Source organism: Benincasa hispida, chromosome 10 (assembly GCF_009727055.1).
Source record: "Benincasa hispida cultivar B227 chromosome 10, ASM972705v1, whole genome shotgun sequence".
NCBI lineage: Eukaryota > Viridiplantae > Streptophyta > Magnoliopsida > Cucurbitales > Cucurbitaceae > Benincasa > Benincasa hispida.
In genome coordinates, this window is record NC_052358.1 from 4,032,884 (window position 1) to 4,059,002 (window position 26,119).

Genomic DNA, 26,119 nt, shown 5'->3' on the forward strand with positions numbered 1-26,119 from the left:
TTATTACCATGGAAAGAGATGACAAATACGTCGTAAGCACAGTACCATTAGAGAGTTTCTCACTACTAGTGCAGTCAGAGTGAATCATATACGAACTGATGAAAATTTGATAGATCCTTTGACGAAAGGACTGGCTAGAGAGAAGGTTTTCAGAACCTTAGAAAGGATGAGACTCGTGCCTATAGAAAGATGAATCACTATGAAGAAAACCCAACCTGTAGACTGAAGATTCCAAGAAAAAGGTTTAATGGGTAATACTGATCATAAGTTGTATATAGTGAATCATGCTAAAACGAGCACAGAGTTCCATTCCTATGACTTAGAGTCTGAGCATGATATCCTGAAGCGTAAGAGAGATTGAACTCAGGTCTTAATGAGATCTATACTTGATTAAGTGGGGTACCTAACTACAGAAGTACTCTTGATAGACTCACCTATGTGAATGTGAAAGTGGGGGCCACTTCCTATGGAGTTTTTTAGGTAAACTCTCTAGGGCATTCATTAAACCAGGATACACATGTTATGCCTTAAAACATGGGCTTTCGAACTACACCCTAATGATATGGTGTGTGAGATGTTTTTAGAGATAGAGTTCAAAACCATGGGTTACTATAGTATATTCTGAATCATCTACATTATGTAAAGGTTCAAGTCGTAGATACCTTTGCTTATGCATAGTGTTGTGTAGATTGAAACTGCTTGATAAAAAAAAAAAAAAAATACTTTTCTTATGTATTTAAATTTTCAAGTGAGGGATTGTTGGTGAAAATTGAGTTTTAAAAAGAAAAATGGCTTTTGAGAATCTTATATCAGTTAAGTTGGGAAGTGATTTCTCCTTCATATACTCCTACCTTGGACCTTGGGTTTGGACCCTAAGGGTACCCATATTTTAGAGGGAGTGAGAAGATAGATCAATGGTGGAAAACCCAGAAATACACGCCACTACCGTTTGTCCGATTAGACGAGACGTGGCGAGGCGAGCCGCGTGATTATTTTTTGAAAAAATTAATTATTATTGTTATTAATTATTTTTTAATATTTTTCAACGCTCTACATGTCGCGATGAGCGCAATCAAGTCTTCAGTGCACACGTTTTGTGTCTACGCGTGATTTGCGAATCTACACGTTATGTGGCTGAACGTTGTATGCGTCACGTAAGCCTTCAGTTTTCTTATCATCCCATTCTCATTATTCCCCTTAAATCACATTCTCTCCACTCTCTCAAACTTTTTTTTTTTTTGGTTTTTCGAGCAAATTGATTTGAACGGTGTGAGTTTCCAGTCGTATATATGTTTCGTGGCTCTTTTCTTATGTATTTAAATTTTCAAGTGAGGGATTTTTTTTGGTTTTTCGAGCAAATCGATTTTATCCTAGGGAAGACGTGGAAAATTCGTCGACTTGCTTGCACACTTGAACAGAGCCACGAAACGTCTTAAAGAGAGCTAGATCAGCGACTCAGTGTCTATCAGTGATAGAAAATGATAGAAGTCTATCATTGATAGATGTTGATAGAAATCTATTAGTGTTTATCAATATTTTTTTTGCTATTTCTATAAATAATTTGTCATTTTTTTTATCTGTGAAAATTTTCCTTAATTTTACATCAATTATTACATTAATATCTTTTATAAAAATCAAATTTTACATTATTTGGCTATGTTGGCTCACAGAGGGATTTAAATCATTTATTTCCATATACATATATTTTACTTCATTCAAATCTCATAAACTATTTTAATATATATTTAATATTAAGACAGTTGCAGATATAGCAATCAAATCCAAAGTACTTTGAGATATATTAAAACTGAAAGTTTAACTGTGATAGATTTTGTTATATTTGTAATTTTTTAAAAATGTTGTTATACACTTCATTATTCGTCTTTAAAATATTATCTAATTTACTCACCCTTTAATCTATTTGAATTAGAGCTGTTCACAAAGGATGGGGCTCATATTTTAATCCTCATTTCCACGAAATTTTACTGTTTAATTTGGGTTATTTATTTATTTAATATTTACATTTTTAACAATTATTCTCAACCAAATAAAAATTTCAAAAGTTCCTATGTTAAATGAGTAATTTCTAATACATTTTTCATTCAAATAAAATACTATAGAATTATCTAATAAAACTTATAATATTTCATGTGCAAAAATATAATTAAAATGACTTGTTCTCAAAATTAAACACCTATAAAGTTAAACCAAAAATACATCTAATCTTGTAGTTTCTAAAGGTTAAATTTTAAATATTGCAACAACATAATCTAGTCCATTGTCGACTTAAATATTACAACATTCACAATTTTAAATATTAAAACATCTACATCTTAAAAATGTATTAGAGCATGAAAAAATTAGGATGAGAAATAGAAAATAGCTAATGGGTGAAGTTATATTTTTTTAAGTAACATACGTACATACATATAATTGGACATCTCTAATATATTTTCCACTTTTATTTATTATTTAATATATCCCATATGTTACTATTATTTTGAAACATTTTAAAGCAATAATGAGACTTGAATTTGTAAATTATAAGTTCGAATGATAGAAAATTAATTAGTAAAACTCATTAATCAATTAATTTTTATTCATGAACAGAGGTGAAGTTCACAATAAATCTAGAATTGCATGGATAGGTGGGCCAAAAGTTAGTTTTATGAATTATATCTAATACCTTAAATATCATTGATTCTTTGAATAATTTATTTTTGATATAATTCATAAACCAATTCCATATGAGGCCAATAAGAGGGTGTAAACCCTGAAATCAACTCTTTTAAAAAACTACTCACATCTTATATTTTCTTATTTGGTCAAATCTCCAAAATAATAGTAGATTTTTTAATTACTAAGGAAAGTCCTTAATAAAGGAAACTCGAGAGACCGCAAACTAGGGTTCCACTAGGTCTAGGGTTAGCTAGTCCCCAGGATGACCATGCTGAAGGGGCAGCCCAAGTCAAGACCATTTTGTTTACAAGCCAAATAGCCATGTTCTCCACCAACTCCCTATACATACAAATGTTTTTAAAGAAATTCAAATATAGCAAAATTTATTTAGAACGCAATGTTCATGGAGAGGGTTTTGCAGAACGCAATGTTCTTCTTTGCAGATAAAGAAAGAATTGATTTTGGAGGACATTTTGGGAAACCCATCAGTATCAAAGAGAGTGAGAATTTGTCGGTGAAAATTGGATTTTAAAAAAGAAAATTCGCTTTTGAGAATCCCACATCATCGGTAGACCATTGTAGGTATGGTGGAAATCCCATGCACTGCCATGCGGTCGGACGAGACGAGCGTGTGAGATTTTTTTTTTTATTATTATTTTTCAACGTCCTACATGTCTCTTTTTGCGATTCTACCTATAAAAATATAAAAGGCGCCTTTCAGCCTTTCAACCATTTCATTCATTCAGAATACTATGTACTTTCCTCTCTCAACTCTATTTTCTAGTTTATATATTCCTGATCGTTTTTTTTTCAAGCAATTAGTCTAAATCGTGAGTTCTCCGATCGGTGACAGTGACGGTGCATCTTCGATTGAGATCTTTTTGGGGTTGTTTTATCATAGGGACGATGTGACAATATTGTTTGACCTGCTTGCCCATCGAGTTAAGAACCACAAAATGTCTTAAGAGAGCGAAATCTGTGACTCTACCCGTAACTAGTTTTTATTTTATAGATTCCACATTTATAATGACCACAGTTTCAAAATGTTCGCTGTTGTCGAATTTCATCGTCGGGGGTAGTCGATTCCAATCGAATTACTGGAAGTAAAATAACTGCTAAGTACATAAGAAATACAAGAAGCACTTTCCAAGATTCTAGGTTCTTAGCGTCGGCCTCTGTGGTGGTGCAGCGGACAATGATTTGTTTAACTTCCAACATCTCCTTTCTTATGAACACTAATATTACATCTCATCTCTGGAGGACAGCCTTGTTTTTGTGCATTTTTTGGATTCTGTTTCTCCATATCTAAAACTTTAAATACAATTCTAGATTTGGTTATGGTTTAGAGATTTAAAGTGGATAGCTCGTAACTGAATAAATATGGAGATTATGTTGTGCTCTGTTGGACCATCTGCCTAAAAAATGTCACATGTTTTATTTCCTAAGTTTTTTTTTTTAACAGATGATCCATTCTTAGCCCCCAGATTCATCACCTGCCCCTCATAAACAAATGAAATCTAATCTTCTACTTACATCAAAACACACTTAGTGATGGTCATATCTATCGTAGCCTCTCTTCTACTTACATCAAAACATACTTAGGGATGGTAATCTCTATTGTCGCCCTAACGCGATGTCCATGTCTATCTCAATCTTCATTTTTCTCCATCGCAATATTCACGGCGAAAGCACGGCAAAATGAAAAATAAAGCTCACTATAGACATAATCATCACGTTAGGGCTACCATGATCGTCATCCCTAGTGCAATATTATATTAAAACTGGTAATGCATTTTGACGTAAGCAAAAGGAGATTGAGAATAGGTCATCCATATAAAAGTCTCTCTATTTTTTATATTTCTAGTATTCATGTACTATCTACTCTCTCAGTTCATACCTCATTGTTAAAGGATGTTAATATGACAATCAATTAATGATGGTTTATTAATGTGATACTATGTAGTCAAATTATATAGATTCATCAATGATGCATGAATATCAAGGAAGAAGATTCTATGTAAAATGAAAAATTCACTAATTGAAATAGACATTTTGAAAGTTATAATTTAACTTGAGTTAGTGGTTTCTTACTGCGGTGAATTATTTGAACTTTTGCATTCATCCATTTATGTCATTAATTTGTGAAACATGTTTTTGGCTCCAACACCTGATTCTAAAATATTAAGAAAACAACTACTATTTACTTGAAAAGAATTGCACGTTTATTAATTTGTATTGTCACTATGTACAACATGAGATGCATTAAAGGAACTACAGATAAAGGCAAAAAAAAAAAATTGGCACTGGTCTACAATACAAACAGCACTCCCATGTGCAGACTACACCCAAATAATTAAGTTCGAAATCAGAAAAAACCTGACTGCAGATTCATGAACTCCTGGCATTGTCTTCGATCATCATTCCTTTTAGACTCTTTGCCAGCCAGATCGCTGTCTCTCTTGGAGAAACCTTGTCTTTCCCAAAAGGCTTCAGAACAACTGCTAGTTCCTCCAATCTATTGTGTTGCAGCAACTCTGCAGATAATTCTAGCAGCCCTTCAAGTGCCTCAGCCCTTTGCCTAAAAGATTTCACATCCAAAGTTTCTTTTGCTGGCACTTCCTCTTCAACCACAGGAGTGATGAGCTTTGTATGCTCAGAAGAATCGGAGTTTGTTGTCGGCACCATCGGAGGGTTTCCTCCGCTCGATTCTTTGACACCCGAGTGATCAGAAGTATTTGGCTTCAAACACAGGGCATCAGAGCAACTATTGGACTTGAGAGTCAAAGGTGTGGTGGTTCCATTCTTCAACTCTAGTTCATCCTTCACCACAGTAACTAATTTACCCACATCAACACTCTGAACCCCCACCTCCAAGTTTTCTGTTACTGGCTGCTCACTTCCGACTCGAAAACTACTATGCCGTATAACATGTATTATATCATCAAAAGCTGCAGGAAGATGGCTAGCAGCCAGCTTTTCGGCTGAGGAATTGTGCAAAGTGGTTACTTTATCTGGCAGCAGACACTTGTGGGTTGTTGAACTTGGAGTAGCTACCAAGGGTGTAGTAGGTTCCGCAACGGATGATAGAAGTTCCCGTACTGTGAATTTGTCGTCCCCATGTGAAGAGATCGTAAATGGTTCTGATACCATATTAGGCCTATTGCTTGCCATGTTTATGGGTACATCGTCTTTAAAGATGAATCTTCCTTCAGATTTCAGTGGAAGATCGAGTTCCACACTGGGACTCTCTTTCTCAACTCCAGCTTCAGTATTGTGAAGATTAACAATATCGCTGGAGATTTCAAAGGAGCATTCTGCTGGTTTGTCATAAACTTCATGGTTTCCCTTGACCCCTAATAGGTTTTGTTCGGACATCTCATACTGCAATGAAGATGAGCAGACAGGAGGATGTGTTTCTTCAATTTCATCATGTTCAATACTTTGATGGTCAAAAACTGGCTCTGCTATATAAGCAAATGGAGTTGCTGCATCATCACGAATTTCAAATCCCTGAATTGACACCGAAGATGAAACAGAATTACTACTATCTGTTTGCATTCCTTTAGAACAATGTTCTGAAGAGGTATGTTGTGTCTCTTTTGTTAACTCCACAGACACAACATGATCTTGGTTGCTACTGTGCACTTTATTAGAAGTCCTCTCCTCCGGAGATGTTTCCTTTTGATGGATCCTCTCCGTGGAACTTACTGCATCTGGAACATCTTGCCCAACTTGCCTCGTCCTTGCCGGAAATGAAGGTCGTCTAAGCAAAGTAGGAGGGGTTCTTTGCCTTGACTTTGAAGAAAGTCCATCTTCCATTGGTTTCACCGGGCAACAAAGAGGGGGAGAACTATCGTGTCTTGGTTTAGTCTTTGGTGTGGGATCAGCCACTGGTAGCTATAACAAGAAAACAACAAATGTTAATGACTCATAAACCATAGAGATAAACTCGGATAAATGAAGCTTAGTTGCTCTACCTGATGCTTTGGAGTAGCTACAACCTGGTTTCTTCTTGACGATTCAATATTTGCCTTTGTAGACACCGTGATAGGTGTATCTGGATTAGACTTGGCACCAGGCACTGCCATGGGAAGTTTGATGACTTTAGGTGGCATTTCAGCATATGCTTTTTGGTTTGATGCAACTCCAGATTTGACACGGTTACCTCGGACTGGTGAATAATTTTCCCTAGCTTTCCCTTCCTTTAAAGCTAACATTATATTCCGAATTGTCTTTGGTCGTCTTGATTCCGTATTAGATTGGTCTTCTTGAGAAGGTTTAGAATGCACTGGATCATTCACTTTGAGAGAGCACATATTATGAGTTTGTTCTTCACTTGGATGGAGGGGCTCAGATCCATCATGATCGTCAACTGATGCCATATCACTATCAGTGACTTTATCATCACAGTTCGATGCTGTGGCCGGAGTATTTTTATCACTCGAAAACAAACTGTCCCTATCACTGTTTGAACTGTTACTGTTTTGACTCTCTGCCATACTTCTCCGAGAATCACGTGCCGGCCTAGGCTTATCTGGCGAAAAATCTACAGTAGGACTAATGGAAGGACGGTATTGTTCAACATAAGGTTGCAAATACGGGTGCTTTAAGAGCTCAGAAGCCTGACCAATTGAGGAATAAAAATAGATAACATCAAATCCTGCTGGTAGAAAATTCTTAAAGTTGGTAAAATGTTAATATGGAGAAAAGCTAACATTTGGTCTATGCTCTGGATTCTTTCGTAGCATGCCCTTAATGAGTGTTTTCCTGCATGTAGAAGAGAGTAAGGATTTCAGCATTAGACTGCACAAGAAATCAAGAATAAGACATCTCAAATTACGAAGTCAGCTCTTCAAGCATATTATCTTTTAATTAAAAAAACATGTACCCTGGCTAATGTGCAGTTTATGTCACAAATGCAAAATAACAAATGAACCTTTCGGAAATCTAGAACAGCAAACCATATCCACTTGATAATAAAATTTGTTCACAATTCTGAAGATGAGAAACCTAAAGGGGGCTTGAGTAATGGAACAGGTTCCTCAAAAACTAAAGAAGAAACAAAAAAGATTTAAAGTGCAAAAAGTGCCAATGAAATATTTCAATTTGCATCCTTTTTTAAATTCAGATCTTCAATTTCAATGCTGAGTCCATTCTTGCAGCTAGTGAAGGACTCCTTTTGCGAGTTTGTTTTTCTTTTGTATGCCTTTGTAAATTATTTCATCCTTTTCCATGAAACTTTGTAAATACCTAGGCATATTTGATTTTGCACAACACATACCAGAATGCAATCAACTTGATTTTTTTTTTTTTTGATATCCGTGAGTGTCTAGGCCACCTCACGTGCACCTCGACTAATCTTACAAGACAACCTGTCTGACCGGCTGACCCTAGAATATTTGAGTGTTAAGGAAACTCGTAGGAAATTAATTCCTAGGTAGGTAGCACCATGGATTGAACCATCGACCTCTTAACCATTTATTGAGATTGTCTCCTTTTTTACCACTAGGCCAACCCATGATGGTTAATGCAATAAACTTGACTAAACTGTAATTTTAGACTTACAAGGATGGTGAATAGCAGGATGGCAAGGGACCAATGGATGAACGATTAATTTTGCTAATGAGTCCTGCCATATCCTGAAAACAGTTATCCAGTGTCAAATTAATCATTTATTAAGAAGAAGATCAATGTAGTTTGAGCATCATATGCACAAAGCCAAGCAACTTTTCGATGATGCATAAAAGCCAAGAAATCCCTGATAGAATTTAACGCCAGTCAATCCAAATTTTCAATATATTTAGTGGAAATGCACTAATTCTTACAAAAGCTTTAAAAGCTGGGCGATGCGCGGCCATCTCATACATACAACAACCTGGTGAAAAAGGAACAACTTAGTGATGGGAAATCGTAGCCAAATATATTTAAGTGTGATTGCAAAATGCTTACCAAGAGACCAAATGTCAGATTTAAAGCCATAAGGAATATCAGCTAGAAGTTCAGGACACATGTAATTGGGAGTTCCAACCACCTAATCACAAATGCACACAACACAACCATTATCTTCAGTCACACACGGAATTTCTTTTTTACACTTTAATTTGATTGACAAATGAGAGTAAGTACTCTTATAATCTCCATGGACCTATGGTCCAGTATTAGAATTTGTTGGCATAAAAAAGACTTCAGAAATTGCATCTCCAATATGAAATGGAATTAATTTTCTAGAATAAAGACCTAAGTATCTTCATCTCTCTACAAATGGAGGCTAAGGCCACTTGTCAAACCTTCACGCTGATCAAAGTCATAAGCAGCATGACTGGGTATTAGGAAAAGGAATTTTAGACAAGAAATAATCGGCAAACATATTACTCCAACTTACTATCCTTCATCTAGTTATTTCTCTGAAACTGAGCAATGAAAATTGTACTAGTCCAACAACTAGAAAATAATTTGAGGGAATTACAAATTAAACAAGAAAAATAATCAGATAATGTATTCCACTCATGATTATCCACCATCTATTGGCTGTAAAATGTGTTAGCCGGATAAGATTGATGGAAACCCAATTGACTAAAATATTCGGAACTATAACAGTGCAATTTTATTTTTCTTTAAGCATCAAAAGAATAGTTCAGCCATCTCCTTATTACTTCAACTCTTATCTAAAAAATTGAAAGCTTGATCTTCAATATACATATAACCATCAAATTTATAAACAGAGCTCTAAACAGAAAGCGGAAAACTATAATGTTAACATCAGCCAATTGCTAACATAACAAATAACAAAAGGAAAAAAAAGGGACTATCATATCATACAACAAAATCTCCCACTCTGGAAAACAATGAATCAAAATAAAGAAGTTTAAGTATAGGGGCCATACTGAAGAAGCCAAGTCATCTGCTTTCAATGTCTTGGCAAGTCCAAAATCCCCTACATTAAGGTCGTGCAATAGCAAACAAAGTCAACAGGACAATTCAAAAGTTCATCCTAAGTACTACTGTAATTAGGACTGAAGAAAGTTGTACAACTTACCAAGACGGACATCCTTGTCCTTAGTGAGAAAGATGTTGGAACACTGCAAAGAAAGATTGACATAAGTCTTAAAAGTTAAAATTTGTACAAGCATTATATAATTATGATATCTTCACATACTTTAAGGTCGCGATGTAGAACAAAGTTTGAATGCAGGTACTCAACCGCCAATAGAAGCTGTGTAAACCACTTGCAGAGTTTCTGGTCAACAATAAAACACAAGCACCCAACTACCAAGTTTTACAATTTTCATCATATTATCAAAAAATCAAATGTGAAAACGAAGGAAGAAAAAAGCAGATAGAATAAGCACAGACAAAATGAAAGCACCTCTTCAGGAAAGTGCATCCCATTTGACTTTTTCATCAGCTCTGCCCTGTTATAGAAGATAAATTATCAAATATAATGATTCAAACTGCACTTTCAAATTCTTAATCATTGATTGGGAAAGTCTCTGAAAAGAAAAAGAGAAATTAACGTACATATCTCCACCTTCACAGTATCCGGTAACAATACAAACATAGCAACCCTACATTGGGAGATCAAAAACTATCAACAACCTTGGAGAAAGCTTAGCACCGTGGAGGGAAAGAAGATTGAAGAAATGAATACTGACCTTCTCAACCCAAGCTTCTTTAAATTCAACTATATAAGGGTGTTGAACTCGGGCTATCAACGCCATCTACCATTATACAAGGAACGGAAAAAGAAACATCAACTCTTTAACTTATTATTCAAATTGGGGAAACGAAACGAAATGAGATGAAGTACAATACGAACGAGAAGACGGGATTAGAAAATGTTAATCAAACCTCTTGATGAGCAGATCTTCGACATCGCTCAGTCTGGCGAGCGAGCCTGATCTTCTTCAATACGTATCTGAAGAATCCAAATGAATGAATCAATCAATCGATCAATGCGAAATCAAAACATCAATGGACTAAAAAGTAAAGAAGAAGAAGAAGAGAGACGGACTTCTTCTTTTCGGATTTGTGATTGACAAGAATGGCGGCTCCAAAAGCCCCGCGGCCGATCTGCTCCATGATCTCGTACTGATCCATACGAGATTCCATCCCCCTTTGATTTCCTCGATTTGGGTTAATCAATTATCACTTCCAGCAAAAAACCCAACTCGAGATCAGTCGAAACCCAAAGCCTGTAAGCAGAGTGGAACAAGTTCATTCCACTACTACCCACTCCATTGGTGAAAACTGAAGCTGTTTCAAAAGAGGAAACTGGAAAGTTGAGATCGAAGAGGCCAAAACCATTTAGTGAAAGAAGGCAACAGTGAGAGTTATGGGAAATCAAAAGGCAATCTCCAAAAAAGAGAAGGAAATCATTCGGCGATTAAACATTCTGGGATCTTGCTTTCCCCGCCAAACACAAATGCGATTTCTGTATGACAAGTTCTTTTTTCCCTTGATCCACCTCCCATCACCACCAAAAGTTGTAATTTTTTCGTTACCCCAAATAAAGAAATTTTTTAACAAAAATACACAATCCCTTCTTGTACTTTTTCTTTTAGTTATTATTTCAAACTAGCCACGCTTTTATTTTATTTTTTTTTTCCCTTTTTAAAATTATTTTAGGGTGTAGTGTACCTCAGTCAGTCAGTCAGTCCCCACATGCCATGAACGCTCCTTCACTTAATCATTTTAAAGAACATTTTTTTAAAAGAAAAAATAACTTCATTGGCAACCTAATGAGATAAAACCCCAGCAAGGAAAGAACATTTTCCAATTGGAAAGACAACAAAACCTACACAATGAGTTGCATGATTGCCAACACAAGAACCATAAGAAAAATAGACCATTTTTTAACCGCATTCTTTATCTCAATAAAATTTGTTAGAACAATTGTTAATCATATTGACCACCTTCCAAATATTAGATTGTACAACTTAAACAAATGAAGGAGGGGAGATGAATACGTCAAATCCTCAATAATCGTTTCAGCTTCTAGTAATTTGACTGCCCAATCTTGAAGAAACTTCCTATATCTAACTCATAGAGTTCTGTTAAAATAGTTATTTGGCTCATGAACTACAATTAGTTAAATTCATTAGTCTTTTACTCGTTGTTATAAATTTTAAAGTTATAGTTATTAAATTGTTACTTCCTATGTATTTTTCTTAGCTTTAACTAAACATCCTTAAATACAACCAATCGGGGAATTAGAATCATCCACAAATGAAAAAGAACACAGAAAAAAATAGATTTTTTTAAAAAAAAACGATGAATGTTTTGAATTTTGGGTGTGGGGACTGCTTACTGTTTGGTGGATATTTATTTAACTACAATTGGTGTTGGATTTGGATAATGTATCTTCCTTCGCCGACACTATTTTACTAATTGTTAATTATATTTGGATAATATCAAATATAACAAAATAATCTAAATATTTATATGATATAACCAAATAGTGATCTATAGTCTATTACAACTAAACAGTGATATTTTACTTTACTTATAAATAAATATTTTCAACGATTTTGTCATTTAAAGTAATTTTCCACATTATTCACTAATGTATTTCTAGTAAAATCCATTTTATACAAAATATATCTGTTTAGTATTTAATTTCATCTCACTACAAAAAAACTCAATTAAGCATCTCATCATCTTTACTTAAATTTTAATTAGTCTTGCAATTATTATTTTCTGATATTTTTGTGTGTATTCAATAAATTATTAAATAAGTTTGTAGGAAAATTTTTATAAATATAAAAATTCTAAAAATATTTAGAATTTATGAAAAAAAAATTCGAAAAGTATTTTATACTTTTGGAATTTTTTAAATAATTTTATATTTAAAAAGACTCTCATGTTCTTATTATAAAATCAAAAATAGATTTCACTAGATTTAGATTTTTGTTGCAAATGGTTGTATTTTGAAACCTTTATTCAAGTGTCAATTTTGTGTATTTATTGATATTAGTTTTGTACCATCTTTGACCTTTATTGAAATTAGTAGATTTTTCTTTTAAATTTTTACATTGGCTTTTGTCAAAATTGGTGTAATAAATTGTTATTTCTTGTTGATTTTAAGCTAAAATGTAGGTTAAATTAAAAAATTTAATTTAACATGCAATTTAAAATTTTTATGACAATCAACTTCAACAACTCAACACAAAAAAAGTGAATTGTTAATTTACTGTCCATAAAAATGAAGAAAATTTAAATTAATTTTGTCTCTATTCTTTTTAAAATTAAAATTGTATTATTGTATTTTAGAGGGTGGATCTCAACCAATTTTGTCATAAATGAGCGACAATATTAAGTATAAGAAAACAAATTGATGTAACGCATGGATATAATTAATTAAAAATCTTTGAACATATTAATATGTGTGACCGTTTAAATTAAATGAATTGAAAATATATGAATGAATATAAGGATTTATAAAAATGTATGAATTGAATTGACATGGAAGTAAATAAATGCATGACTTGACGATGGTTACAACATTATCAAGTTTTTTTTCTTTATTAATTTTTGGGTCAGCTCCCAAATTTTCTGTTCGTTATGTTTTTAATTTTCCTTAAATTATGGAAACTCTGTTTAAGGAATCAAACAAAATAAATAATAAATATCTAAATTGATTATGTATGTCATCATATAACGTAATTTAAAAAGGAAAAAAGACGAATAGAAAATTGCAGTTTAACCACTCACAAGCCTTTTGATTGCTTTTTAAGCTAACTGTTGATATTTTGACTTTTCTAGTTATTTCTCGAAGCTGGAAAATTCCCCTTTAAAATATATTTAGAATTATTTCAGACTATCTCAAGGTTAATGTAAATAATAAGTATTTTTTTCATACAAGGGACTAAAATAAATCATGAATTAAAAATAGAATATTAAAAATTAAGGGGTTGAACGTAAGATATTTTTAAGAGAAATGTTCTAGGAAAATGTTAAACTATTTATAGAAATAGTAAAAAAAAAAAAAACTATAGATATCAACTTCTATCTATGATAGATTTGTATCATTTTTTATCACTAATAGTATAAATGATAGATTTCTATTAGTTTCTATCGTCGATAGATTTCTTTCAATTTCTATCATTGATAGACACTTATAAACTTTTATCAGCGTCTATCGGTGATAGACTTGTATCGATTTCTATCATTGATGGACGTTGATAGACTTTTATTAGTATTTATCTATGATAGACATTGATAACAATATTTATCACAACTATAATTAAATTTTGTTATATGGGTAGATATTTTCCTTTATTTTTTTAATCTAAAAAATCTCCTGTTTTAACTTATTTTATATTCTATGTTTTTTTTTTTTTTTTTGGTTCATTTGATTCAATAAAAAAAAAACTCTTATTTACTTCTTTTTCCAATAAAAGAGAAGTTTCAAGATATTAATTTTAAAGGAACGTGTTGCACTAATTAAAAAAAATACAAGAGTTTCGTTAGTTCCAAATCAACAACATGACCTGAAAAGTAAAATTAATTGATTTTGTAACGCAAAGTTTTTAACATTATTAGGATAAATATGTTAAACATTACCCAATTCAAAAGTAAAAGTATGGTATTACGTCTACTAGACTCTATACTAGCTTGATTATTAATTCATTATCAACCAAGTTGTTCTAATTAATAGGATAGTCAACAATCAAGAAGAAAATTAATGCATGTTACCTTCCAAAATATAAATTTTATATTAAACGCAAAACATTTAATAACAATTTTTTTTTTAAAAAAAATCGTTTAATATTATCACACATATAGATGGGTAAGTATCTAATAATCAATGATACATTTTCATACAACCGTATATGTATAATTATATCTAACTATGTAATCAAACATTTAAAAGTGTGTAATTAAGCGGTCAATAAAAATATAATTCAAATGAAATAAAAGTACGTATAAATTTTTTTGATTAAACAGTTAGAAAGTTGGAATCCTTCTATCCACAAATTCAACTCAAAACAAAAATAATCGTAGGAAGATAATATGAATAGGTTGCAACCGTTTGGAAGGAATTTAGATGTTTATTATTATTATTATTATAGTTTAGTTGTTAATGTCAAATATATATATAGTATTTGGCACATTTCGATTTTGACCATACATGTCAAGCTAACCAATAAAGCGGTAGATTAATGAATGAGATTGTAGTTTGGGGTATGGTAGGTTAAAATAATAAACGCGGAGATAATGTTATAGTGGTAAAAAATAATTAAAATGACGTACCAAAAAACACATGAATAATATAGTTTAATATTATTGAAGTAATAATATTTTAATAAGGGAAGGCTGGTTGGGGAAGCACGTGGCTAGCAAATGCGTTGCCAACTTGCGGGGTGGATTGTTCCAAATTTTTGGTTTAATTATACACTCTATGGGACCTCACAATAATCCTATCTATAATATCATTCAATTTTTTAGTACTCCTAGTCCTATGTCTTTCTCACTTTTATTCCAATACATAGATGTCTTTTATATATCTAACCTAATGAATTGTTCTTTTTTTTTTTTTTTTTTTTTTTTTTTTTTTTTAGACATGTTCATTTCTCTTGAATCTGAATTTAGTGGAAAATAGAAGAAGAAAGTGCGAGAACAATTTTTTCCAAAAATTAAATAAGGATACATATAAGAAATGCATTTTCTATCCTTTTCTAAATTCAGATTGACCGTGTAAAAATAATCATATTAGAAAATGTTTTAATGTTTTAAATCTATTATTTGATGCTCCAAATTACCAAAGACGAGGTATAAGGTTTAGAAAAGTGCGTTACAAACTCTCTAACTCTACTAGTATCTCTCATTCTACACTATGTTATTTTATCTCCAATAATAAATTGCTCTCTCTCTACTAGTGGATGTATCTAATACACTGTGGCTATCTTTATTTCAACTTACAAAGAATATAGTACATGTTAATTGTCATTGAGCTATGCTCACTTTGACATAAATTAATTAAGAACATCGTCACTTACAAGTTACACGTTAAGATGATGCGATGAAATAAAATTAAAAAACGTAAAGTGATAGAGAAAAATGCAAGAATTTTCTCCTCCTTTGTGATATATATAAAACATAGGTTAAAACATCTCTATTTCATTTCATTTTAATTCTTATACTTTTATATGGTTATGATCACGTTACTTCCAATAAATTCTTAAAGCATTAATTTTTTTAATCAAAACATGTTAAAATAATAATATCCATGCAAAAAAAAAGAGGGAGAGATCTCATAACTTTATATTTATTATTTTCTTTAAGTACGATTAGAAGGATGAGATTTCAATCACAGATCTCGTGATTTCTAGCACAATTATTTAAGAAATATGGGTTAACTCATATTTATTTAATAATAACAATGAAGGAAATATTAGAATGTTGTAAAGTAATTCAAATGTTTTTGTTGATTGGCGTACATATTTTGTGAGTAGTGGAATATCCATATTCCATATCTCACAATGCGTACAAGCCGCAGTGAAACAACAAAAAGGCCACATGCGCTTTGCCTCCTTACGGTTTCAGAATTCTGTGCTGTGTCTACTCCATGCCACGCTGGCACCTCTCTCTAGCATCCTCACATGCTTTTCTCCTATGCCCGCCCACGTGGCCCCACTCCCACCACTACACGACGTCGTTTCCAGGTCCCCAGGTTCCCCCCCAATTATCCCTTCTATAGGGCCACACCCTTAATAAAGTAACTTACAAGTACGAGTTGAAAATTTTTAGAATAAAAATGCACATTTTAAAAAACTTACAAACTAAATTGATGGAAATTTCATAAAAGAAAGTCAGTTTGTAGAATCAAGTATTTCAGTATTTTACGGATCGATTTGTGGTTCAATCAACCTAAAATTTTGACAATATATTCTTGACACGAGAATCTTCAATCTTGACAGTAGAGACTTCTTTTGAAGTTGCCAACGGTCAAATTACAGTGAGTATATAGTTGGTTGTCATTTCAAGTGAATATTTTTATAGTTTATTATTCTTTATTGTTGTCGTTTGTTGCCAAGATTTATTAATCTTGAGATATCTATTGTGTATACCTCTAATTGTGACTAAAGAGAATTCATTGTAACCTATTATTGATTATAGTGGAGATTTTGACTTCGATTTGTGTTTTATACTCCTCGCCTTGAAGGGATTTTTCTAGGTTGAAATTGCATGTTTGTATCCTTGATTGATTATTGCTATTGTTTCTAGTTGATTAATTTTCTATTAGATTCAAATAAAATAGGATAATCGATCCTAAAAACATAGTGTTTATCCCAACACAAAAATACTTATTCTTAAAAATTTAGAGACTCGAGATGTATATTTTGAAAACGTAAGGATCAAATATACTTATTATTTAAAATTTAGAGACAAACGATAAATTTCTCATCCATTTATTTTATAAACATCGTATTATTATTAAATGCTTCTCCATATCTATCATTGCAATGAATTTCACATAGAATTAAAAAATTTACTACAATAGCAAATTTGGAGAAAACGTGGAGGCCCACAATTGGTGGCCTGCCACCTGGATGCGCACATGGCTTTTCATAATTATCATTATTGTGATTATTATATTAATCCACTATCTAAGTTTCCTGTCCCCCTTAATTAAATCTTGGGTCAAAATGTATAACTCATTAGTCAATGTTACTCATTTCTGCACAGCTGGCCTAAATTTGCTTCATTACATTATTCATTAATTATTAACCTCAGAGTTTGGGACATACCCCCAACATAATTCATTTCAATTTGTCCACCTTTATTAGTGCAAAACACCCATTTCCTTTAATCTTCTTATTTGTAAGCATTATTCATTTAAACTACAGATTAATATGCGAGGAAAATTAATTGAGATTAGGAAAGGAACAGGATGGCCACTCACTAACAAAACTAAACCCTACAAGTCTTTTTATAGATACTATAATCTTTCAGTTCTGAAAATTTTATCAGGATGTAAATTAAAAATACAACTATCAAATCTTGATTTTTTTTTAATTTTTTTTTAAAAAAAATCCAATCTAAGACCAACAAAGAGGGAGACAATCGCTTATAACTTTTTTTTTTTTTTTTTTTTTTTTTTGTCTACCTTCTGATTTTTTCATAACAAAACATAATTTATTAAAACTTTTAAAAATATATTTTTTCTTAGGAAGTGATAGAGATCCTACCACATTGTATCTATTCAAAGGTAGAGATGTTTACGAGATATAGAAGAAATAGGTGTTGCATTTATAAAAATTTAAAATCTAAATTGATACATTGAGTAGCTCAGATTTTAAATTGATACAATTTTTAAAGTTTGGAACATAAATTTATATTTTTTCAAAACATTATATAATATTAGGTTCTGAAAAGAAATAGTAACACGACCTTTTAACAAACCTAATATAGGTTAGGTTTGACCTGAAATTAATTTATTTGGTCATTAAAAGAGAGTATTATTTTAATTTTAATTTTTTTTTTCATGATAAATTATTGCTTTGACGGCTAAATATCATTGGCAGTAGCTTGCCCATTTTCTTATCAAGTCCGTATCGACATACAAAAAAGTCGATATGAATATTGACAAAAGTCGATTATCTCAATAAATATTTGTGAATTTATAAAAATAAAAACTTCAGAAAATTTATTTGAATTATGAATAAACATGTTTCTTAACCATTAACATATTTATTATTTATATTATATTAATTATTTTTTAATCTTTTCTGATTTTTTTTTACGTCATGACAGGAGATGTTGATTCATTTGTGAAAATGTCATATGGAAATTTAATACTATGTAAAATTGTTTATTACTTAAATATATGGTTTTATTTGTATATATATTTAATTTGTGCTGGATAATGAGAAGGGGAGCACAATACAAAAGAGATATAATAACATTTGAATAGGACAAATCATAAGCGACATTATGGTAAAATAAAAGGCTTTGCAAGTGGGTCCATTCCACTTTCATTCTCAACCAAATTCAACACTCTGCTGATTAATTTTGAAAAAAGTTTAATTGCTGATTAATTTTGAAAAAAAGTTTAATATGATTGTAAACCCCAATTTTCCTATTGAATCTTGATTTGATTTGATTAGACCGATCATCAAGTGAAAATGACAATTTGACTTAAAACTATGAACTACAGATATGAACACAGATATAGATTCAAATATGATAGGATACGACAATACGTCCATTTCTAAAAAAAATTAGGATACTGATATGTTGGAGATACGTTTTTTCTCTTAAAAAGATTTAGGATATAGGTAAATTTAACATAAGATACTAAATATGATACATTAAATCCATGAAGATAAGAAAATGTCAAGTTAATGAAAATAGTACAAAATACAATACAAAAAACAATATCAGAGATATTGAAGTACAATAGTCAACATAATGCAATAGAAAAGGAACTCGTATTGATTAGAGAAGAAGAATGAGATTAGAGGAAGAGGTATGAAGATAAACGAAGATCTTAATTGTTAAATTGTTGAAGATAGTGAGTTATGTTTTGTTAGATTTTGTGGGGACTCAAATATGAAAATGAAGATTAGATGATTTTAGGGTTTGATCTTTTATTTATTTATTTTTCTTTAAGTTTTGGACTGGGGCGGTGAGCTTTTTAAACAGACTATTTGGTTTCGGGTTGGAAAATATTAGATGAATTGCTTATTTTTTTTTAAAAAAAATAATATCAACTTAAAAACAGATACACCAAATCGCGTGTCAAATATCATACGTATCTGATACGGATTTTTTATCTCACATGAAGTATTTATGTTTCATAGACTTAAAATAATGGAACAAACCCAATAAATGAACCAATGTCTGATTCATTAAAATGTTTTTTTTTAAAAAATTTTAAATTTGTACAAAATGAAATTCATGAACATTAATTAACCAAATTGATTATAGATTGAACCAATTTACTTTGACAGTTTTGTTCGATTTACGACATTGTCTATACCTTTACTTCTGGAACTTGGATAAATACTACATGAAATTGTGTATTCATATTATGGATTTGTAATTAAATTCTTATGATGTTAAAAATTAGAATGTACTCGTTATGATTCGATTAAAATCGTGTCATAAGTAATTTTTAAGATTTGATAAATAGTCATAAGTATTTTCTATATCTATAACATAGTATTTGAAAACGACAAAGTAAATTTGGAAGCAAAAATTCTTTAGCATTAGAGAATCTAAAGAGAAAGATGTTTACATAATAAATTAAATAAAGGCCCAATTAATGAAAATTATTGAATGGTTTGATGGAGTGAGTGTTGGAAACGAAACGGACATGGATTCAAAGGACAAGACGAGGAAGTTAACTGTTTGATAATCCAGAATTAGCCAAACCTCAAGCCTTCATAATTAAATATTTGTGTTTAATATATTGTTTGAGATGTGTTTTGATTTAATTTCCAAGGATGTTTTGATTTATAACATCGTGGTTCTCAATTATGATTGTATAAAGTAATCGAAATGGGATTAAATGATAAAATAGCAGCAAAAAATAAGATGAGAATATAAGGTTGGAAAGTTAAATAATTTGAATGAGAAGAGCAGACAAGTATTGGATGGCAACTCCCAACCTGACTCCGGCAGCCAATGCCAAACCCTAGTTGATGGCCCTCTCTTTCTCCTCTTTCATTCTATTCTATTACATTATTTCTCCAAATCCCTTGGTTTCCTTTTTTAAAACCAATTTATAAAGACTACTCATCTCCACAAATTTCACTTGCGTTTTAAACACTAAATAATCAATCACACCATTTTTAAAGTCAATTTCATCTAACTTAACCATAAATGAAATTAAGTGTTGTATTTTAACAATTTATTCATTTTTCATTCATTTGTTCACGGATTAAAATAATGCCCTAGAAATCTCATTCAACATATAACAGATATTTAGAATGAAAATTTATAGAGTTAAAATCCCAACACTTTTTAAGTTTTAAAATTGCTTTCTAACTTTGAGATGTAATTTTACTAAATTAAAAAATTATAATAAAAACCGGTATAACTTTACAAGTTTATGGTCAAAATTGATTTTTTTTTTTTTTTACTTTCTACGTAGAAGCCCTTAATTATAGGCCTATATTACATATTGTTTTCTACCCTCCATCTATTATTTACCATTAAGACCTCATCTACTATTTTTATAAAATAAAAAGCGAGAAGGTTTTGTGAATCTCCCCTATCCATGCATAGCTTAGGATTTCATGTATCTATGTACCCATTAATTGTTTGAATCCCTCATTTTTCTCCTTTTGCCCTAAAATTTCTCTTGTTTCTCACGTTTCTTCCTCTTCTTTTTCCCTTCTTCCCACTCCTTTTTTCTTCCACAGTCTTCACTACAAGAAATCGCCCTTCTCCCAAAGTCACAACTCGTCGGGAAAGGGTGGAAAATGCATCGGGAGAACCTCTCCCGACGAATAATGGATCATTGTGAGTTTGATGAGAAAAATCCGTCGAGAGGCATGAAACAAGGTGTCGAGAGTTAGTCGAAGAACTCCCAATGCCCTATATATGCGTCAAGAGTTCTTCAACTAACTCCTGATGCCTTGTTTCATGCAAACTCCCGACAGTTTGTTTTATTTGTCGGGAGTTATAGGAACTCCCATCCCAGTAAAATATGCGTGAGGAGTTTCTTCATTAGTTGAATATTGTCTTTTAAATTTTTTTAATTTATAATTTGTAATTTTTTTAAATTTGATCTAAATAACCTGTAAAACATAATTAACCAACTCAAACAGATTCACATAATAAATAAAACAAAGAAAACGAAGTCCATACTATGACAAATAAATGAAAAGTTACAATATCCAACAATGAAACAAAGTCGATACTAAATAAAACAAATTTGTTTTCACAAATATATAGAAGAAATAAAATGAAAACAACGTCAATAAATACAAAAAAGAAAACAACGTCTGGAACACAACATCTTGAACAATCGTCTAACCTCATTTCTGAACATCTTACAACAAAACAAAAACATTCAAATGTCATAATCTTTAAACATCCACAACACGTTCAAACTTCATAAATAAAACATCCACAAATATCATAATCGTCCAACCAAACTTCATAAATAAACAATCTAAACGAAACTTCATAAACAAGAACAAACACACATAAAACTCAATTTTCTCCTCAAAACAATCACAACCGAACTCGACCCACCCCCCACAACATATTCAAACTTCATAAACAAAAACGAACACACATAAAACTCAAACTTTCTCCCCAAAACAATCTCAACCAATCACAACCCACTATCTACAACACATTAGAACTTCATAAACATTCATAAACACACAAAAACTCCAAGTTCAATGACAAAACGAGTATAATCAAACTCTACCCACCCCATGACAAACATGAAACCTCCCGAACATAAAAAAAAACACAAAAATCTACAAATTTAACTCCAAAACGATTACAACCGAACTCTACGCACCCCCCACAACATATTCAAACTTCATAAACAAGAACGAACACATAAAACTCAAACTTTCCTTTGAGTTGATGCTGAGCTACTATCTGAGGAATAAAAAATTTAAAATAGTTTATGATGTATTTCAGTTAACATAATATATTTCAAAATATACTAACCTAAAGTGTCACCAACAAAAGATCCCGTGTTGCCTAGATATATCTCCTGGAATTCTTCATCAGCCTCCTGTTGCCTATTAGGGGTTGACATCGTATCTATACAAACACAAAAAAAAGATAAAACAATATTAAATTAATATGAAATACGTGTAAACAGAGAAAAAGAGAATTGAGTAGATATATGATTACTCATCATTGTAATCTAAATCAAATTATTCATCAACATTTAAACTGTTATTGGGAGATAATTGTTCTTCATCATCGTTTATGAAGTCATCATCGCCATGTCGAATAATTGGTTTTTCCACAACTATAGGATCAACGTCAACTCTGTATAAAGTAATCTCCTCAATGGTTTCATCCGCTCGGACTCCATCGACAATTTTTAGTAAATCTAGTTATGCATTTTCAACATCATCCACTTCTGATACATTCCATATTCGCTCATTTTAGACTACTTGAACAACTTTCCAATTGCTACCATATTTCATAAACTGGGATACTCATTTTCTATACTCCATTGATAACTTGTTCCTTAGTTTAATCCATTCTTTATTCATCCTTAAAAAAAAATATTTTCTGACCAACTTGTAATCCAAAACAATAACCTAGATTAGGACAAAGTACAAAGTCTTTAAGCATGAATTTTGATTAATTTAATAAACAATTCCAAGTTTGTTCGGAGAATTTAAAATTTTAAATAATTTCTAATAGGTGATTTGACTTTTTTTGTCCTAATGTTATTAATTTTTTTGCCCCTAAACTAAGTCCAAAATTAAGTAATAAGTAAAAGTGGTCCATTTTTTTCCCCTTGAAAACTAAAGTGTTTTTAGGGGTATAGAGTTTAGGGATACAAACATCATAGTAAATTAACAATAACATCCATAATATTAATTACATGTAACATCCATATTCCACAATTCACAATAACATCCACAATCCACCAAATTGCAGAAAATTGTACAGTAAAAACAATAAATGAGATGGATGCTAAATGACAATAATCCACCAAATTGCATAAATGGTAACATCCATAATAAATTGTAACATCCACAATTCACAATAATCCATAAAATTGCAGAAATTGTAACATCTATTATAGTAAATTAAGTAATCCCTAACCTTAAGAATTAAAGGGAAAAAAAAGACTCAATCCACAATAACATTCACAATCCATAATTTATAATTCACATTAGATTACCAACATGCTAGAAATTAAACATTACCAACATGCTAGAAATTAAATATTACCAACATTACCAACATTTTAGAAATTAAACATTACCAACATGGTAGAAATTAAACACAATAGCTTAAATTAATTCACAAAATAAGAGAAAATAAGTGAAATGGATGTGCGCGAACCTTAATGAAAGCTTGAAAATAAACAACAAATTCGCAAGCAATGAAGGGGGAAGGCGGCGGCGGACGACGGCACGAAGGGGGAAGGAGAAGGCGGCAGGCAGCAGCGTGGGCGAAGGGGGAGCGGCAGGGGAAGAGGGAGAAGGGGGAGCGCGGGGGAAGAGGGAAAAGGGAAGGGAAGGAGAAGGCGACAGCGCGGGCAAAGGGAAGAGAAGGGAGAGCGGCGGCTAGGGTTTTGATATTGAGAAGGGAAAAAATGAAGGAGAAGGCGCACGACGGGTGTCGGGAGATCTATCAAGAGTTTCTAAGGAACTCCCGACGATTAAATAAGGCGTTTGGAGTTCCTAAGGAACTTCCTACGATTAAAAGGAACTCCCAACGGGTAGCTTTAGGCCTCGGGAGTTCCGACGGGCCTTTACAACGTTGGGAGTTCCCTAGGAATTCTCGACGGTGCATTACAGCGTTGGGAGAGATTCTGTTTTCCGACGACCGATTTAGACATCGGGGAGCTCATTTTTCTTGTAGTGCTTCTTCATTCCCTCATTCAACTGGTCAACGACAAGATTTTCTTCCTTCAACAATTCTTCTACTTATTTCAAAATACGGAGAATCAGAAGCTTTAGTAATGATGCTTCCACGACCACTTCCTCCATCGTCTCAGACCAAAGCTCCACCGCCACCTCCTCATAAGTAAATCGATCATCCGTCTATTCTTTTATGCGTCTACTGGAACTTGCCCAAATTGCTGAAACGCTTCAACAAAAGTTGAAATCGCCAAAAAGCTTGGAGAATCAGTTATGAAGAATGAATATGGAGAAAATTTCGCTGGAAAGAAAAAAAAATTTGAAGCGTTTGCATGTGTCCGAGAAGGTATATGGAGAAGATGGAATGATTTTGGGCAATAATGTACTTCTTCAAATTTTTCGATATATATATATGTAATCTCTGTTTTATGATATATACACTAACATTGATTCCATTCATGATTTATATATAATTTTGTTTATTTAAAAATTATGTGATTTGAAAGTAAATTTGAAATTTTCACATTGATGGGGAATTAGCAAATTTCATTAGAGAGCTTACGTTAAATATTGATTTATTTGGGATTATGACTATTTAAATAGAATTTATGATATACACGGTTATATAAATGTAATTTATGATATATAGTGCGACTTATGTTGAACGTGTAATCAATCTTAATAGTATATTTCATATGTTGGTTGGAATATACTACAGACACAAGCGAAACCTAATTAGAACTTGAGATATATATACCAAATAATAAAGAATGAAATAGACATACATATTAGAACATCGGGAAATATATTATAGATACAAATGATTCCTAATTAGAAGTGCATACATATCAGAATACTTGAGATATATACACCAAATAAACAATGGAATATATTACAGACACAAACGCTATCTAATTATAATTACATACATATTAGAATACTTAGAGTATATATACCAAACAAACAATAAAACATATTACATGAAAACAAATAATACTCAAAACAAACAATGGAAAACATCACATAATATCAAAAATCAAACATGGAAAATGAAATGGAAAATAAAATCATATTAAATGTATTTTCTCTCTCCAATTGAAAATAGAAAAAATTTCATATTGAATGCATTTTTTCTCTCCAAATAAATGTATATTCTCTCTCCAACGTTAAGGGAGCTTTTAGATATAGAAAAATGTATTAAAAAATGGATAAAAAATGATAAAATGATAAAATTGTCTAAAATTAATACTAAAAGTCTTCCCGGAAAAAATTCAAACTGGAAGGCATTCTTAAAAATATGGCTCAAAGATAAATTTTTATGTAAAAATCTTTTTTTCTTTTTTCAAAACTTGTAAAACATAAGAGAGAAAAAAAGTAAAAAAAGCATGAATTTGTTCCTAACAAACTTTTGAAAACATTTGGATCTTTTAAAGGGGGAGAAATATAAAATATTTAAGTTCTATTTGGAAAAATGGTAAAAATATTTTAAAATTATAAAAATCACAAATCGAATTTATATAATAGAAAATACTAATTAGTAAATGACAAAGTTACCCAAAAACAATAAAATTAAGTACAAACAAAGATGCAAAGATACATTGTTTCAAAAACAATACGAGTAACAAAAATACAGTCGATCTAGACATTCTAGAATCATAAATACATAGTATCTAAACATTCCAAAAGCAAAAATTAAAAATCACCCAATATGGTCCTTCCAGGTACCTATAGAAAGTGTGTATGGGAGGGAAGATGACAACCATGCGATGAGGGTCATTAGAAACTTATGAGTTTCTACAACAATGGACTTCCTCCAAGGTGAAAAAGAGCAAAGTTAATTTTACTAGTAAAGTTGTTGTTCACAAGTGAGTATTTGAAAGAATCGCAATTTTAGGATGATGTGATTATTGAAA

At 31.6% G+C, this 26,119-nt stretch overlaps 1 protein-coding gene across 1 annotated transcript; it reads right to left on the reverse strand.

The window, feature by feature from the left end:
* Positions 1 to 4,878: 4,878 nt before the first annotated feature.
* LOC120088161 (serine/threonine-protein kinase Nek5) lies at positions 4,879 to 11,207 on the reverse strand. Its single transcript, XM_039045272.1, has 14 exons — positions 10,691 to 11,207; positions 10,528 to 10,594; positions 10,332 to 10,397; positions 10,198 to 10,244; positions 10,046 to 10,091; positions 9,836 to 9,916; positions 9,716 to 9,758; positions 9,564 to 9,613; positions 8,629 to 8,710; positions 8,505 to 8,554; positions 8,245 to 8,318; positions 7,395 to 7,446; positions 6,657 to 7,301; positions 4,879 to 6,576 (listed from the first exon to the last, which is right to left on the reverse strand). The coding sequence occupies exons 1-14, from the start codon at positions 10,786 to 10,788 to the stop codon at positions 5,068 to 5,070; spliced, it is 2,910 nt and encodes a 969-aa protein (XP_038901200.1). The 5' UTR covers positions 10,789 to 11,207; the 3' UTR covers positions 4,879 to 5,067.
* Between the last annotated feature and the right edge of the window lie 14,912 nt (positions 11,208 to 26,119).

What these genes read in the sequence shown, in the direction of transcription:
- LOC120088161 (XM_039045272.1), bottom strand. Translation starts at nt 10,788, where the DNA reads ATGGAATCTCGTATGGATCAGTACGAGATCATGGAGCAGATCGGCCGC. An exon ending in GAAGATCTGCTCATCAAGAG is followed by an intron (nt 10,398 to 10,527) that starts GTTTGATTAACA and finishes GTATAATGGTAG; the next exon opens with ATGGCGTTGATAGCCCGAGT. An exon ending in GGATGCACTTTCCTGAAGAG is followed by an intron (nt 9,917 to 10,045) that starts GTGCTTTCATTT and finishes ATTGTTGACCAG; the next exon opens with AAACTCTGCAAGTGGTTTAC.